General features: G+C 42.4%; 1 protein-coding gene across 1 annotated transcript in view; it reads right to left on the bottom strand.

Moving 5' to 3' along the window:
- The window catches only part of PLEKHA7 (pleckstrin homology domain containing A7), a 326,893-nt gene that overhangs the window by 29,068 nt on the left and 280,092 nt on the right, over positions 1–17,733 (bottom strand). Inside the window, exons 22-24 of the mRNA XM_061610264.1 lie at positions 8,836–8,915; positions 8,280–8,483; positions 555–707 (exon numbers count right to left, since the gene is read on the bottom strand). Of these exons, the coding sequence (XP_061466248.1) occupies positions 555–707; positions 8,280–8,483; positions 8,836–8,915 (437 nt within the window). The remainder of the gene's footprint in view (positions 1–554; positions 708–8,279; positions 8,484–8,835; positions 8,916–17,733) is intronic.

Genomic DNA, 17,733 nt, shown 5'->3' with positions numbered 1-17,733 from the left:
CTTCGACTCATGGTGGTTTGCTTCCCCCAAACAAATGAGGAGTTGGGCTCCACTCATGGTTGTTTGGAGAGAAACAAACCATGACTCTAGGTTCCAATGACAACAAGCCACACCATGGTTTGTTCCCTAGCAACATGGCTGTAACAGGAGTGGGGCAGAAGTAAAGCACCCATGACTTCAGCAGGGTGTACCAGCATGCTGCTTACTCACAGTAAACCATAGTTTATTATTTTAACTGTGGTTGAATGTGACATGTGAACTAGACCATTGTTTCATTTTTTTTTAAAAAAAAGCACATTTCCACATTGCAGACTCCAATATTTAAGGTTTCTAATTAATATTTAGCCTACTGTGTATACACCAGAAAGGCATGGTACATTTCTCCCCACTACAAAAAAAATTAACGCTCTTCAGTTAAAATATTTTAACATGTTAAAACTGTTGCTTTACTTTAAAGAAAATGGATTGAATGGGGGAGGGGAATTCCAGTGGCTATCATTTAGAAAGCTAGGAAAAAAGGATTATACATAAAATATGAAGACAATTAATCTTACCTCTTTGCTAATATCCAAGTTATAATCTTGAGGTTCTAGGTCTGCTTCTGTCACTGACACAGGCTCAACTCTTAGCCAGTTATTTTCCTCTTTTCGTTCTGCTCGTGCTGCTTTTTCCAGTAGTTGCAAGTCAAATTGTTGCTCCCGCTTCCACTAATAACAGACAGGAAAAAATTATAGGTTTGACCATTCCAACTAACATACCATATAGAAACTTTCAGTCCTGTTAATCCTGGATTGATGAAAGGGGAAGCCAGGACTTACCATATTTGCTTCTGGATGTTCATTTAATGGCTGTCCTTGATGGGGTACTCATCCTGTTTAGCCAGCAGAGGGCAATCTAATCTCAGCAAAAAGTTTGTTAATAGACTGGGATCAGATATTGTCCATTCCAGTCAGGAGTCACACAAATTTCAAATCTAGTCACCATCATGCCAAAAAGGGCCCCAAACTTTAGTGAAAACAAATTATGCAGGGACAGCCATGCTGTTAGCAGATACCTATATATAAATAATCCCAACCCATAAAGATAGCTGTGAGAGGTAGAATGAATTCAAACCTTCCATTTTACCAGACCATAACTTAATGGGAAATAATCAAATAGCAAGCATCTGAATTGGGAAGCTCTCTCAGTAATTCAGGAGCCCTGTATATGTATTCCACTGGAGCAAAAAAGGAAAAAAATACACACACACACCTGTAGAAATCTCTTCCCAAATATGGTGTTGCTGGGTGGGGGGTAGGGAAGCAGGTATATGCATAAGATTAGGTAGGAACAACTATATAGCAACTCTGCCACCTCTACAATTGATGCTTGGAATGGAAATGCCTCCATAATGTTTATTCTATGTATCAATGAGTGGAAATATTTTGGGGAGGAGGAAGGACTCCATGAGGAGAATGAGACAACTCTCATCTTGTGAAAAATAGCGGGACAAAGAGCTAAATGCACTAAATATAAAAGGGAAATGGAAGTATTTTTGGAATAAGAGGCTATGCTCAGAAGGAAAAATCTGAACTGAGCTAGTTTCCTCTGATGGTACAGAGGAAGCGCACGTACCAACTGACTCTTGAGTGTCAGGAGTCTCAGGTTTCTCTACACCTCAGTTCTAAGCACACTTACCTGGAAGTAAATCCTATTGAGATCAATAGGGTCTATTTCCATGTACAAGTATTTAGGTCCGGAAAGCTTTATTGTGAGAATTTTGTTTTTAATTTTTTTAAAATGTATGTCTTGGGGGATGATGTAGCTAACTGCTGGCTTAAGAGAGTAAGTACCCCATGCAGGTCTACCATCTAGGGGAAAATATATGTCATTATTCTGTTAAACAATTTGCACAAATTATAAGCCAAAGCAATGTTTTCAAGACACACTTTTCTAGTAGTGTATTTGATTTGCAATTGTGCTCCATAAATTGCATTGCCTTGAAAACTGTCCATGAAAATCAGGTAATACAGTCAACCATGTTTTATAGAACATCCTGTAATTTTAACAAACACTACACACTTTACAAAGTCTTCAAAGTCTCTTTTAGAATGATCTAACATTGAATAATGCATATTCTGACCAACTGTCAGATTTACAACTGCCTTCAGAAGCACAGAAAATTTGCTCATCTGAGTTCAAAAGGAAATAATCCTACTATTTATCTGGACACCTGAAAATGTGTTAAACACTTCTAAAATTATATTTTGTTTACTATTAGAATAGCTTAAATTTGGCATACTTTGTAAAACAATAATAGAACTAAGATACTCATACAACTCTTCACAAAACAGCCAACTTTTAACTCACAAAACAAGAGGCTTGAATGGAATGACAATATTTTGGAATGTAAACCTGAATATATGATATGTGTATTTTCTTCTCTGATCTATATATAAATTGGCTACAATCCAAAGAACCACGTGTCTACTGGGGTTGTAGACCTTTGGCTCAAAGCATTGCTCAAAGAGTCTCTCATCATGCTACATAGCAGATAGGTTTTGAACTGGGAGAGCTTCAAAACCAGTTTGTAATATAGCAAGTGGGCCTGCTGTTCCAAGTAAAAATGAAGCCTCAGGGAAAGTGCATAAGTTTTTGTGAAAATCAAGTAGACCTCTGGCTCACAAACACAGGCCGGCTCCAGGCATGCGGGGGCCCTTGGGCATCAGCTTGCCCTGGCCCCCCGGTGGGTGGGTGGGTGTGCGCGTGCGTGCATATGCACGTGGGCCCCCCACGTGCCCCCCACCTGTCTAGTCTTTACCATTGCCATTAATGAAGATGGTGGCCACGGTTTCCCTAAGGGGAATGAAGCCTCCGCCGCCATCTTTGTTGATGGCACACATGCATGCTACGTATGCACATCTCTGCCATCAACTAAGATGGCGGCAGCGGCTTCAGTACCTTAGGGAAGCTGCGGCCGCCATCTTCATTAAAGGCAATGCTAAAAAGCCGGCTGACAGGTAAGTGGGGTGTGTGGGGGGGGCGCAGATCACGGAAGGGGAGCAGAGGGCCCCTTAGGGGCTCCTGTAGCTCTGGGGCCCTCGGGCCAGTGCCCAACCTGGCCGCCCTTTAGAACGGGCCCTGCACAAACATAACTGGATCATGTATATATTCACCCAATACCTCAAGTATTTTATAAGGTCACAAAATGACATTTTAGTTTGCTCTCAGTGTGCTGATGGGATTAATCTCCCCTCAAAGAGTTAACTTCACCAATGACAGAAAGAACTGCGTATTTGCAGTTACAATGTAAAAGACATTTGACTGACTCCACAAGGAGTTGGAATTCCAGTGAGGGCAAGAGGAAGTGGAGAGGAGAGTGTTTTTTTGCTGATTCTTCCCTCCCCCTGCAGTTGCCCCTGGAACAGTGTGAGAAGTGGCACAAATAGGGTTGGACAGGGAAAGGGGGGATCAACAAAAAATGCTTCCATCCCTTCCTTCATTGGGAGCATCTGCTGACTCTTAATCCCTTTCATGAACTGACGCCCTTCAGTTTGCAGAGAGGATACTCTGGATCTAGACCATAGTGGGGGGTGGGGTGGGGTGAGTAGGAACATTATTCATGCACAAGCTCTTGATTTTCACTCAAAACATATCAAGCATTTGTATTAGGAATATGAAAAACGCTTAATTTAAAGGCAGCTGTTGCTAAAACTAATATTGGAGACATGAAAAACAGTTTTCAAGAGAAAAAGTACAATCTCCTTAACTATTAGAATACACCAAACCAGACATCTCATTATTCAAACCAGGCCTGATTGCCATAACATGTATAATATAAACACAATATTAATTCTAAATTAAGTTTATACTGTAAGAAAAACGTGAATTCAGTATTAGGAAGCATGTTTATTGTTGTTGATACGGAGTCTTTTACATCAAAATTAAATGACAAATCCATATACTGCTCAACATTTTTAATGTCGTATTACATTTAAAAAGTGATATTTTTTAAAAAATATCAGTGCATTGTGTTAAAAGTAGATTTACACAGAGAATGTATGCAGTGTTATAAACTATGCACACTAATTACATATTCCACTGTTTACCATTTTGGCTACTAAATTATTGTTGTGCTGTAAACTGTGCTATCCAACACTACTTTTTGTGCACTGGAACAGTTTGGGCATATGAGGAAGAGATCTCCATGACACATTTTCTTCTGGGCCCTACTGCGTCATTTTTATCTTTTACAGCAAGAACACAGGCCAATATGGCATGCAAACATGTAAAGTTATTTGCTTAAATTGTTAAAAAAGTTATGAAATGTTTGCATTTGAAATACGTATGTACGTAAGAGCCATACTTTCTTTTTTTAAAAAATCAGGTTTAAATTCCACTACTTAAAACATGAATATGGCAGGGCTTTACATTTCTTAAAAGTTATATATACTATTTCTTAATTAAAGTGTGACTTTAAAGGTATAAATTTGAATGCACCAGGTCTCTTTAAGAGTACAAACGTGTATTTAGTAAAGTAATGAATCATAAATGAATTGCAAATTAGTGCTACTAAATAACTATTTAAAATGGGGGGGGGAAAGGTTAAAAGGCAAAACCCGCAACAAAAAACAAAAACCCAGTAGGAATTTAACAAAAAGCTACTAAAATGCAATTAAGCCTGGCAGAAACTGTGTGGTCTAGTTAGAAATTGTTTTAAATAATTAGAAAATTTGAAAACAAACGAAAAAGCCATTATGTATGATGTGAGTAGAAGCAAGAGACCTTGTGCAATGAATTAGACAGGTGATGAGCATTCTATAGTGTTAGTGTACCAAAAGGAGAAGACAAAACAAACATTAATGTTGCAGTGATTGTGTAAATCTTTCACTGTTATAATCAAATCGTTATCTTAAACAACAAAGATTCCCATGACATCTTAACAGCAAACAAATTTAGTGCCACATAAACTTTCAAAGACTAGCGCCCACCTTAAGGACAAAGAGAAAAACAAGAAAAACAAAGTGAGCCCAAAAGCTATACTTTTAGCTGTGTCACAATATTATGCAGAGCACAAATGAATAGAGAATCCAATCAAAATGGATACAAACTCCAATCAGTGTGTAGTAAAAATGGAAGCAAAGGGTGGTATCCAGTAAAGTGCTAGCAGAAGGACATTTTGCTCCACCACAGTACCTCCCCTCCCTCTCTTCTGTTAAATGTACCCTAAATCTGTTCTGGAGGTTCCCACAACCCTTCAAATCATATTTGGAGAGGGTGTGGGGGAACACAGGGAAAGGAGAGGGAGGAGAAGTTCCATTGTGCAAATGGAAATCCTTGCACTAATGGAAGCACTTTGTTGGATACCAACCCAAAGTTGGCAGTGGAGTTTGTTACACACTGTTAGGTGTCTCATTAGTGTTTCAGCTTGAAGATGGGTCTGTCTGTAAACAAGAACATGTGAGAGGAAAGGATACTATTTCTTTAATATACAGGAAATCCCGGATAATGAATTATACAAGTTTTAGCCAAGAGCAACATTATCTTAGACCAAACAACATCAGTCTGCCATCAAAAGCTTGTTCACCCACATATATGTGATACTGTCCAACAATGCCATTCAAAAAATTTGAACAGGCCAGTTTCTATGCCCAAGAATATAAGAAGAGGAATCAGACATTAAAACTGTAACAAAAACCAGTGGAGGAACATTTTAATCTTCCAGGATGTGAAATCCAATAAAACGATTTCAAAGTGAAACTCCAGTGCAAAGCCTCTGAAAGTGAATTCATTAGCAAATGTGACTTGACACTAAAGGAATCCTGGAAAGAGCTAGGTTGCTGGGGAAAATAATTGTTCCTCTTTAGCTGTTTATCTGCACTATTAATTTATCAGTGGCTGCTGATCAGGAGAGGCCCACATCCACACTGATTGGATATTATAACAATTTGTCCTATGCATAGCATTGTAATTCACCTCCCCATTATCTCTTGCATTGCTTGATGGTTTGGCCTCCCTTTGAATTTTTTTTATTCCTGTAAACAGGATATATATATCTACCTTCTAAGGGCCAAGCTAGAGAATGGCCCAGTTTGCATGTCATGGTAAGCCAAGCTTATGCTAATAGCTTACCAGGCCCACATGAATGTGGGGGCTCCCATAGAGGAGGTTTGCTGCTCCCTGGTCTTTTTTTAATGCTAAGGTTTTGCTTAGCATGTTGTCTGAACCCCAGTTTATGTTTTATCTCCATCCTCTCTAACCACAAGTTGTAGCCAAGAACAAACCATAGCTTGGGTTTACTATGTTGTGCGAAGAAGACCAATATGCTAAATGCATGAGTGCACTTAACTTGTCTGATTTTTGTTATTAAACAGCAGTCACAGTATGAATGTATGTGATTAGAATGAAGACTGTGTCATGTTGAGACTGTTGACACCACACCTCACCCACCAATGCAGCATCCCTACTGGGGCAAGTAATAGCTTGAGGGAGGCATTTTCATCCGGACTGAGATGTGGGGAAAGGGTTAGACCTCTCCACTTGCCATGCTATGGTCCTGATCTTGATCTCCCTCGCAAGAAACTGCTGTTAAATAACAAAAATCAGACTTATTAAACGCACTAACTCAGGTAACATATAATCATATCTGGCTCTTAGATTGCCACTTCATGCATCTGGTCAACACCTGCAATAAAGTTTTAAGTGTTTTGCTGCAACAGACTAATATAGCTACACATCTGAAATTTATCATAATCTTAAACGCATTGGCCACAATTTAGCACAATCCAAGGCTGTTCTCAGAAGTGACACTTCAGTTAGATTTTGTATGTTCCATGGCAATAATTCATATTTAAAACCTACATTGGATAGCATATTCCTTCTATTTTAAAACGTTTTCTTTCTGCTTTCTGTTTTGCATCAGCACTCACAATGGATACATTCCAGAGAAGGAAGCATTCTGAGCATCATTTGGAAAATACCAAGGAGTGCTGTGTAATAATCTCAGCTAATTTCAATGAGATTCCTTTCAGCATTTGGTCTAAAACCAATGTACAGTTAAAAGTACAGAAGTTCTGTTGAAATATGGGTTTTTAGCACACAGTGTTCATTGAAATTAGCTGAGATATCATTGAAGTTTGCTGAGATTATTTCTATGTAAACATGTTTAAGGCAACAGCCTGGCACCCTGATCCTAAGCAAGGGTGGGTGTGACCAAAGATGCAGCACACACATAAACGAAAACAGCACATGCAGTAAAAAGAGCTTTGTGCACTGCCTCCATCACAGATAGTTACCATAGCTAAAGAGAGAAAATGCTGCTTATTTTTTAAAAAGAGCCCCTTTCTTTGGCAATTAAAACTGCTGTAGTAGAAATGGCAAATGAAACTTTGGCTCTGTGTGGAATTCTCTCTTCTGCACATCACTTTTAGATCATGTCCATTCATTGAAAATAAATCTTACTAATAATAACGGGATATACTTTTTTGTAAAAGTACTTAGGATTGGTATGTAAAATAGTAAAGACTTCTCCAATAAGGAGTGCTCTGGTTAACTGCTCAAAATGAATCACCATAGGTTTATATTTCATTCAATATTTAACCTTTGAAATAATTTATTTTTCATTAAATGAATGCAGAGACTTGCTAGAATAATCTAGCAATCTGTAACATAATTTATAAATGGACATTAGCAGCTGTATAAACATCTGTTAAATTTGCTTCTATACTTTATATATAAAATTTGTCAAATCCTATTTTTTTTTTAAAAAAATCATTATTTGACAGAACCATATACTAAACCTGCAATATAGTTTTTTTAATGCACTACCTAAGAACATCTTATTCTGCTTTCATAGCATAGCTTGTGTCAATGGGATGAGATGGGAAAGCTGTGGCCCTCCAGATACTGCTGGACTGAAACTCCCATCTTTCCTGACCACTGACTGTGCTGGCTGGGGCTGATGGGAGTTGGAATCTAACAACTTCTAGAGAGTCATAAGTTCCCTACCCCTGCAATAGGAGGAATAAGCAGAGACCAACCCGACGTGCATATCTGAATCCATTTTCCATGAAATTCTTTTATTGCTACACTTTTCCTATGCCAAGGTACTTGTGTGCCTGCTACATTAAGCTATGACTACTTAGAGTTAAAAGCCATATTCTGTTATTCACACTCCAGAAACTGATATAACACTATAGTTCAATAATACAAGGTTTCATGCACTCTCAAATAAATGTGCTTACTATAGAAGCTACAGATCATATTGTTAGTCTAGTCCTCTTAAGGCATGTCTAACATACTGAGCCTATGTCTGCAGAAACAGGCCGAACGAATGACCGTGATGAGACGGACTGTCTTTCTCCTTGTCCAAGAGTTCTCTTGCGTTCACGAACTAATGCCTTTTGATGTCGCTTCATTCTTTCTAATTGTTCCTCGGCACTCATCTTGCCTCTTTGGTGATCTCCAGAGTATAAACGTTCCAAGGCACTCTTTGGTCTATCCTGCTAAAAGTGGCACACAAAACATATGGAATATTTAATACTTTTGAAGCTATCTATTAGGTATGAAATCCAAAGCTGCTGTTCTGCTTACAGGCTTTTGATCCATCAGAGGTGGATCAGCAAAAATGCTATGGATGATTTACAATTTTTCAGAAGAGTTATAGGTTTTTTACAATTCTGATCAACTGGAGTTGCGGTAACTATAAGCTCTAAGCTAAACAGAGCCCTAGAGCCACGTATCCATCTTAGGTTTTGGCTGAACTTGCTATATAGCCCCAAAATGTTATAAAATGCTAAAGCAAAATACGCTTCTGTTGATTAGATATGGTATACATAAAGATATGTGCAAAGGTACCTTGGAACCATCTCTCCGAAGTGTTGCATATGTTGAAGCTGATAACGACTGATGCAGTCTGGAAGTTGAGCCAGATAACCCTTTACAAAGGAAATAGTGTCTTTAAACCACAATTGCATTTAGGAAGAAACATAGTCAGTGCTTTCTTAGTCTAGGTTTTTAATGTTTTATTTCCATACAGGTATGTCCAATTCACCACACATTATTACATCTGGCTGTCCTGGTGTGAACAGGCTACATACAAAAAGCTAACAAAAAAGAAAGAGGAAGTTTGAAATGGAACCAGAAATGTAGTTGTGAGGTCCTGGAAGCCAAATTTAGGTCGCTAGGTAGGAGGTTGAAAGCCAGGGCCTCCAAGGCAACTTTCTTTGAAACGCCATCTGTTCCATGTACAGGGCCAGCTAGACAGGCAAAGTTGAGGGGTCTCAATGCATGGATAAGACAGCAGTGTAGGGAGAAGGAGTTTGGGGAACACTGTGGGACAAGTCAGGCCAGTATAAAAGGAACAGGCTCAAGATGAACCAGAATAGAACCAGATACTAGTACTTAATGTTAAAAGGGTGGCAGAGCAGCATTCAAACTGTTTCCTGGTAGGGTCCAGTTTGGTATAAATAATCATCCCTAGAGGATGCAGGTGAAAATATTTTTGATTACCCAAATGAGTGATGGGTTTAGGAAGGTTGCATGCTGCCCCCTTTGATAGGGAGATGTCCCCTCTAGCTAGAATTGGAGGACATTTCTATGCTTGTTTACCATGATGTAACTTCCTAAAGGGTGGGGTTATTTACCTTCTCTTCCTCCTTCTTTGTTAAAAGGATATTGATCCTTTTTGCATATTCTCCATTAAGCTCAGGGAGTGAGAAGCATACACATGCTTCTCTTCCAAGATGACCATTACCATGGACTAAGACTTCTACTTTTTCTATCTAAGCTAGAGCCTATGTTTTCTGAACATATGAAAGGTCGTGAGTAAACCTTCTTTATACTTTTTACCTAAGAAGACTTCCTGTGTTGTTTATTTAACTAGCGTGCCTGAGAGGAAGGTGGGACTGGTTATTCTCAATCAGCGCTCAGAAAAGTTACTTTTTTGAACTACAACTCCCATCAGCCCTAGCCAGCATGGCCACTGGATTGGGCTGATGGGAGTTGTAGTTCAAAAAAGTAACTTTTCAAAGCTCTGTTCTCAATTCCGATGTTGCGTATATACTTTGCTAAGAAATAGGAGTACAAATTGTTCCTATTTCATTTAAACCAAACAATGAGGGCATGGTAGAAATAGGCAGAGTCTACAGTAAAATATGACAGCCATTCAAAGAGGCAAAAGGGTCACAGGGAAAAATGCACATGCCACAGGTATTTGGAGCAAGACAACATGTATACATGTTGCTATGCTAAAGTTAGGCTCCTCCAAGCCAAGATGGGGAAACAAGAGTTTGGGTTTAAAGGAAAAAACAAAATAGCATTAATGGAAACCTGGCAGAATGGAGAGAACCAGTGGGATAAGGCAACCTCTGGATTCAAAGTCTTTTGGTAGGAAAGGGAAGGGCACACTGGGGCTGATTTAAATGAACTATAAATTACAAAAGGTTCAGACGCCTCAGAAGAGCTGTGGGTGACAATGCTAGGCCCCAAAAGTAATTTTGTATGTCCCACATGGCCAAAATGCTCAGGGTCATATTGAGACAGAGAATGAAATCAGGGAGACATCCAAAGGAAAGAATGTAGTAATGGGTGACTTCAATTATCCTCTAGTAGACTGGATAATCATGACAAAGAGGTAAAATTTCTTGACAATCTAAATGTCCTAGAACAGTTGGTCATAGAACTAACCAGGAAGAACCAAATGGAAACAGTGATCACAATGCTGTCAGATTTCTTCCAAAAGAAGTCCAACACAGTCACATTTGAAATCAAAAGAGGAAACTGTTCCAAAATTAGAGGATTCATAAAAGAAACTTAAAATAAAAAGTGGTGAGAGCCAAATCTCTCAAAGATGCTTGGGGGTTGTTATTCAGACCACAATATTAGAAACTCAGCTATAATGTGCATTGCAGGTCAGGAAAGGTACCACCACGTCAAAGACATGGGAACTATCAACAGTGATGGCTGGTGCCTATTGGGACTTGTAGCACAAGATGCAGAGAGGCCAACAATAAGTGGATCCAAGCTAATGATAGGCAGGGCCAACTTAGGCTAGAGACACACTGTTGTGCTGGTTCTAGTGCATCTCCACCTGTTTTCTGAAAACGGGCATATGACGCTAGTCAAATTCTGCCCCTTTTTACTCTAAAACCTGGTTGGATCAACTCTAGTGCAGTTTTTTTAAAAAAATTCAGCTTCAAACAGATTTCACAACTGATTGGTAAATTATAATAATAAATAATAAAATTTTATTTATTAGTCGCCCATCTGTCCGACTTAACGGACACTCTGGGCGACGTACACAATATAAAATACAATATCAACATATTCATAACAATCACAGTATTAATATCATATCATCTAAAAAACCATCCTACACTGATACAGTATAAAACCTAACCCACCCCAGAGTTCCCATAGGCCTGCCTGAAAAGCCAGGTTTTTAAGGCGCGGCGAAAGGTCATCCGGGAGGCGGCATGCCGAAGGTCAAAGGGAAGCAAGTTCCAGAGGGTGGGGGCCACAATCGAAAAAGCCCTCTCCCTGGTCCGCACCAGCCTAGCTGTTTTCACCGGTGGGACCGAGAGAAGGTCTTGTGAGGCTGATCTCGTTTGGCGGCATATTTGGTGATACTGGAGGCGTTCCTTCAGAAAAACTGGGCCGGACCGTATAGGGTTTTAAAGGTTAATACCAACACCTTGAATTGGGCCCGGTATACAACTGCCAACCAGTGTAACTCAATCAGCACTGGGGTGATATGGTCCCGGTGACGGGTCTGCTTTATTAAGCGTGCCGCCGCATTTTGTACCAGCTGGAGTTTCTGGACCGTCTTCAAGGGTAACCCCACGTAGAGCACATTACAGTAGTCTAATCGAGAGGAGACCAGGGCATGTATTACTCGTGGGAGCAGATGTATAGGAAGATAGGGTCGCAGCCTCTGTACCAGATGAAGTTGGTACCAGGCTGCCCGGCTCACTGCAGAAATCTGCGCCTCCATAGACAGCTGGGAGTCCAAAATGACCCCGAGACTGCGGACCTGGTCCTTCAGGTTGTTGCCCCTCCAGGTGTGGCCAAATGGAAACATATTTTTGTAGGCTCAGGCAGAGACAGTGATTGGCTTGGCATTTTGCTGTGGGTGGTCTGAAGTCAGCTGTGGGGAAGGGAGGTGTGTTCAGCCAAGGGCAGAGTCACTTCAAAATGCAGCCAGAAAAACATTCTCACTGCTTTTGTAGTGTGCTCACAGCCTTATTCTAGCTTTGCCCCTATCATCTCCCCTGCTAAGTTCTATAAGGGTAACACTGACATTAAGGAGGAGGAAGTTGTCACACCCTGGGCTAGTAAGGAGATAGGCAAGTGGAGGCTGACAGATGACAGACTGAGCTTGGTGCCCCATTTGTCCTAATGGACCAGCGTCCACCAAGTATCAAGGAAGCCACTGTTTAAGAGAACAGAAAGGCTCCATTCCAAGAATAGAAGTCTTGTCCAAAGAGTGAGAACAAAAAGGAACACAAACTTGTATAAAAGAAATGCAAGCAGATAATAAAAGATGACAAAAGGAGCATATTGCTAAAAACATTTAAGGACAACAGTAAAAAAATATTTAATGCATCAGAAGGAGTAAACCAGCTAGGGTGGTGGGTGGACCATTGGATGACACAGGAATGAAATATGTATTGAAGGAGGTGGATTTGCAGTTGAAGATGGGAAACAGCATTTCCATTGCATTAAACATGTATATTGATTTTTAATTTAATTAATTGTATGGAAATAAAGTTGTAATACAATAAATACAATATATAAGCAATATAAGAAGCAATAAAGTACAATTAAAAAAACGATACAGCATCTAGCAGAACATAAAAAAGAGCATGTATAAAGAATGGAAGGAAGGACGCATCACCAAGGAAGAGTACCGACAAGCGGCTCGGGCTTGCAGGAATAGCGTAAGGAAAGCTAAAACCCAGAATGAGCTGAGGCTGGCAAGGGAAGCGAGGAACAACAAAAAGGGGTTTTTCAGATATGTTCGAAGCAAGAGAAAGACCAAGGAATCGGTGGGACTGCTGCTCAATGAGGATGGCAAAATGTTGACAGATAACAAGGAAAAGGCAGAACTGCTCAACGCCTATTTTCCCTCCGTTTTCTCCCAAAAAGGGAACAGTGTGCAACCTTGCATCGGTAGCAATCTCAGTAAGGGGTCGGGATTGCAGTTCAAGATTGATAAGGAGATAGTCAGGAAATACCTAGTTAACCTAAATGAGTTCAAATCTCCAGGGCCTGATGAACTGCATCCCAGAGTATTGAAGGAACTTGCTGATGTACTCTCGGAACCTCTTGCCATCATCTTTGAGAAATCCTGGAGAACGGGAGAGGTGCCGGAGGATTGGAGACGGGCAAACGTCGTCCCGCTCTTTAAAAAGGGGAAAAAAGAAGATCCGGGGAATTACAGGCCGGTCAGTCTGACTTCAATACCGGGAAAGATATTAGAACAGATAATAAAAGAGTCCATTGGCAGCTATCTAGATGACAATGCTGTGATTAGTAGGAGCCAGCATGGGTTTGTCAAGAAAAAATCCTGTCAAAGTAATCTCATCTCTTTTTTTGATCAGGTCACTAGCTTAGTAGATGGTAGAAATGCTGTAGATGTCATCTATCTAGATTTCAGCAAAGCATTTGACAAAGTCCCCCACGACCTTTTGATTAGCAAACTAGTCAAATGCGGACTAGATGGAAATACTGTCAGGTGGATTCACAACTGGTTGGAAAACCGTACTCAAAGAGTGGTCGTCGGTGGCTCTGCTTCGGACTGGAAGGAGGTTTCGAGTGGAATGCCACAGGGCTCTGTCCTGGGGCCGATACTCTTCAACATTTTTATCAATGACTTAGATGACGGGGTGGAGGGAAGCCTTATGAAGTTTGCGGATGATACGAAATGTACCATTGGTCTCACCTGAAGGGTGATTTTCATAGGAGGTATCACATCACTGCGGGTAGTGACTCCACCTATCGTCCGAAGGCAAGAATGTTTCTGAAGTCAAGACTAGGGGCATCAGGCCCCTCCCACTCTCCAGTTCATTCGCAGCGAATCCAATATAAATATCTAAAAATGCAGGAAAAAAGGTCAACAGGCCTACCAGCAAGAACATAACATAATAGCAACATTCATAATAATCTGACTCTAAAATAGCGACATAACAGTAATAGCAGTCTTGACTTCACTGACAAATGTAATAAAATAGCGTAAAAGCATATATAACATTCCCAACAAAATATCTAGGCATCCTCCACTGGGAGGGTCGTGATGGGATACCTCCTATGAAAATCACCCTTCAGGTGAGACCAATGGTACATTTTCCATAGGAGGTATGTCATCACTGCGGGATGTACCAAAGCAGCCCATACATGGAGGGACCACCCACATGCTAATCCTCATTAAGAACCTGTTGCAACACTCGTCTGCCAAATGAGGCGTCAGCAGAGGCATAGCGATCTATTTTATAATGCCTTATAAACGAGTGTGGGGTAGACCAAATGGCAGCCCTGCAAATATCAGCAACAGGAGCATTAGTAGCAAAAGCAGCCGAAGTGGCAGCTGACCTAGTAGAATGAGCTGTTATACTAGCTGGAACTGGCAGCTTAAGGGACTCATATGCTAAGGTAATACATGCCCTTAACCAATGGGATAAGGTAGAATTGGTTACTTTATGCCCCATAGACCTCAGATGAAAGGATACAAACAGAGACTCCGTTCGTCGAATCTCCTGGGTCCTAGACAGGTAAGTCTTGAGAGCCCTCCGAACATCCAACAAATGCCAAGCCTTCTCTAGAGGATGATTGGGTTCGGGCAAAACGAAGGAAGCACAATGTCCTGATTGCAATGAAAGACTGAATTGACCTTGGGGCGGAAGGAAGGATCAGTTTTCAGCACAACAGAATCCTTGTGAAAGACACAGAGATGGCGAGCAGAAGACAATGCACCCAGTTCCGACACTCGTCTCGCAGAAGTGATCGCAATCAGGAACAGGACCTTGAAGGACAGCAGACGTAAAGGCACAGTCCTGAGAGGCTCAAACGGAGGCCATTGTAAGCCCTGCAGAACCTTTGACAGACTCCATGAGGGAAAACGGTGGACTACAGCCGGTGAACGTAGAGCAGTGCCTCTGAGGAAGCGTTTGATGAACGGATGTGAGGCAATAGGGGCACCAGTGGAGGACACTGAAAGAATGGACGACAGAGTGGACGCGTGTCGACGCAATGTGTTGGGTCTAAGTCCCATCATGAGGCCCCTATGAAGATATTGCAGTACTTGTTGTACTGTAGCCTGTGAAGGATCGAGGTGCTGAGTCTGACACCACCTGGAAAAAGCCACCCAAGTATGTTGATATATACGGGTGGTGGATGGTCATCTCGAGGCTAGAATAATGTCAATGACAGCGTCCGACAGTCCAGCCGACCTCAAATGTCGCCATTCAAAAGCCACGCTGTTAGGTTGAGCCACTTGGGGTCCTGATGACATACTGGGCCCTGGGATAGGAGGTCTGGCCTGACTGGTAGTGGCCAAGGATTCGTCACCGACATTGCAAGGAGATCCGAGAATCACGGTCGACGGGGCCAATATGGTGCTATCAGCACTAGCCGTGCCCTCTCGCGCCGTGCCTTTCGCAAGGTTCTGGCTAACAGTGCTATTGGAGGGAAGGCGTACAATAGGCCATCCGGCCACAGTACTGACAGAGCATCCACCGCTTCCGCTGTCGTGTCCAGGTATCGTGTGAAGTACCTGGGAAGCTGGTAATTGCGACTGGAAGCAAACAGGTCGACTGAGAAGGGGCCGAATCAACGCTGGAGAAGATGGAAAATGGTCGGATGAAGTTTCCATTCTCCTGGAAAGACTTGCTGTCTGCTGAGCCAGTCCGCTGTCACATTCCAAATACCTCTGAGATGCTCTGCTTTCAAGGACTGTAGATTGTGTTCCGCCCAGTCGAAGATGAGGTAAGCTAGATCCTGTAAGGAACGCGACGTCGTTCCCCCTTGTCTGTTCAAATGTGATTTTGCACACGTGTTGTCGGTTCGAATAAGAACATGGTCCAAGGGGAGCAGAGATTGAAAATGGAGCAGAGCAAAGTGGACCACCTTTAGCTCCAGCCAATTGATACTCTGAGCCAGTTCTGCTGCGGTCCAAACCCCTTGAACAAACTGAGAGTTGCAGTGGGCTCCCCAGCCGAGGAGACTGGCATCTGTGGTGATGACAGTCCTGTGGGGTTCTCTGAACGGAGTGCCCCGGGTGAGATGTTTTACCCTCGTCCACCAGCGGAATGATAAATGCAGTTTGGGGCTCGATGGTTTGAGCTGGCAATGTCGTGTTGGAACGGCAGTAAGGCCCACTGTAGCTGACGAGTATGAGCTCGAGCCCATGGAACAATGTGAATGGTGGACACCAACATTCCTAGAGCCCTGGCTAGAAGCATGACGTCTGCGGATGTTTTGTGCATCAGGGATCTTGCGATGTCTGTGATGGTGGTTATGTGGTCTGGAGACAGGAACACCGCCTGCGCTTGATGTTTCTGACTGTGGCCAAGACAGGCTTTCGAGTGTTCTTAGGGTCAACAAGCACTGCCTTTAGTGCTTCCTCGCCGAAAAGTAAAGATCCAGCATAAGGTGCCCGTGATAGATTAACTCTGGCAGTATAGTCAGCCTGCCAGTGACGAAGCCAGAGTGTCCGTTGGGCCACAACCTGAGCCGCCATGGCGCGTGCCCCTAGCTGATTCGCGTCCAAGGTGGCGTCGGCCACGAAAGCAGCTGTTTTGCGCAATTTTATTAACGATCTTCGCAGAGAAACAGGGTCTGGATTGGGATCCTCGATGAGGTCGTCCAACCACATCATCGCTGCCCTGGTAAAAATAGAGGCTGATGTAGATGCCCGCATAGAAAAGGCGGTAGCCTCATGAGACTCGCGTAAGGCGAAGTCCAGTCTCCGCTCAGTGGCATCCTTTAAATGAGATTCTCCTTCCTGTGGCAAGAGAGATCTGGAAACTAAACTGGAAATTGGCTCGTCTATGCCAGGGACGGCCAGCTTGGTAGTAAAGTCCGGGGCCAAAGGATAAAGTCTGTCCGCAATGTTATTAAAACGGCGTGCTTGTAAGGGGTGAGACCATTCATCCTTGGCCAATTTAGCGATGGGGTCTGGCACAGGTAGATAGTGTTCTGCTGGAGCAGGGGATTTCAAGACCCTGGCCCCTTTTAAAGCGGGAGTAGCATCTGCAGTTGGGGTGGATTGAAGGCCTAGGGTGTTCAACACTCTGCGCGCAAGAGGCTGGTAGTCTGAGGAATCGAAGAGGCGATAGGATGTATCCTGCTCATGTTCCGAATGGTCACTCCAGACGTCTCCTTCATCTTGCAGCGGAAATGCGGAATCTTCCGCACCAGAGACGTCATCAGCAAACCTGTCCCTGGCAATGTCAAACGGATTTGGAGAACATGAAGGGTTCGTCTCACTGTGAGCAAGTTGGTCCCCACTGTGTGGTGTGTGATGGTGACTGTCTCTGAGCGAAAAACGACAGCATGCCCTGAAGTTGAGTAATGAACTCCTGGGACAGCTGCAGTCCCGGAGATGTAGCCCGTTGCTCTTGGATAGGCGGAAGTGCAGACGGCCCCACAGGTTGTGAAATAGAGTAAGCCCTGGGTTGGGTGACCGTTGGATGCTCAGAAAAGCCAGGGAAGTCCTCCTCATCAGAGGACGGAGCAGGAGACTGAAAGAGGGTAGTT

Source organism: Rhineura floridana, chromosome 2 (assembly GCF_030035675.1).
Source record: "Rhineura floridana isolate rRhiFlo1 chromosome 2, rRhiFlo1.hap2, whole genome shotgun sequence".
NCBI lineage: Eukaryota > Metazoa > Chordata > Lepidosauria > Squamata > Rhineuridae > Rhineura > Rhineura floridana.
The sequence above is the reverse complement of the archived record's forward strand: the minus strand, read 5'-3'. Positions and strand labels throughout refer to the sequence as shown.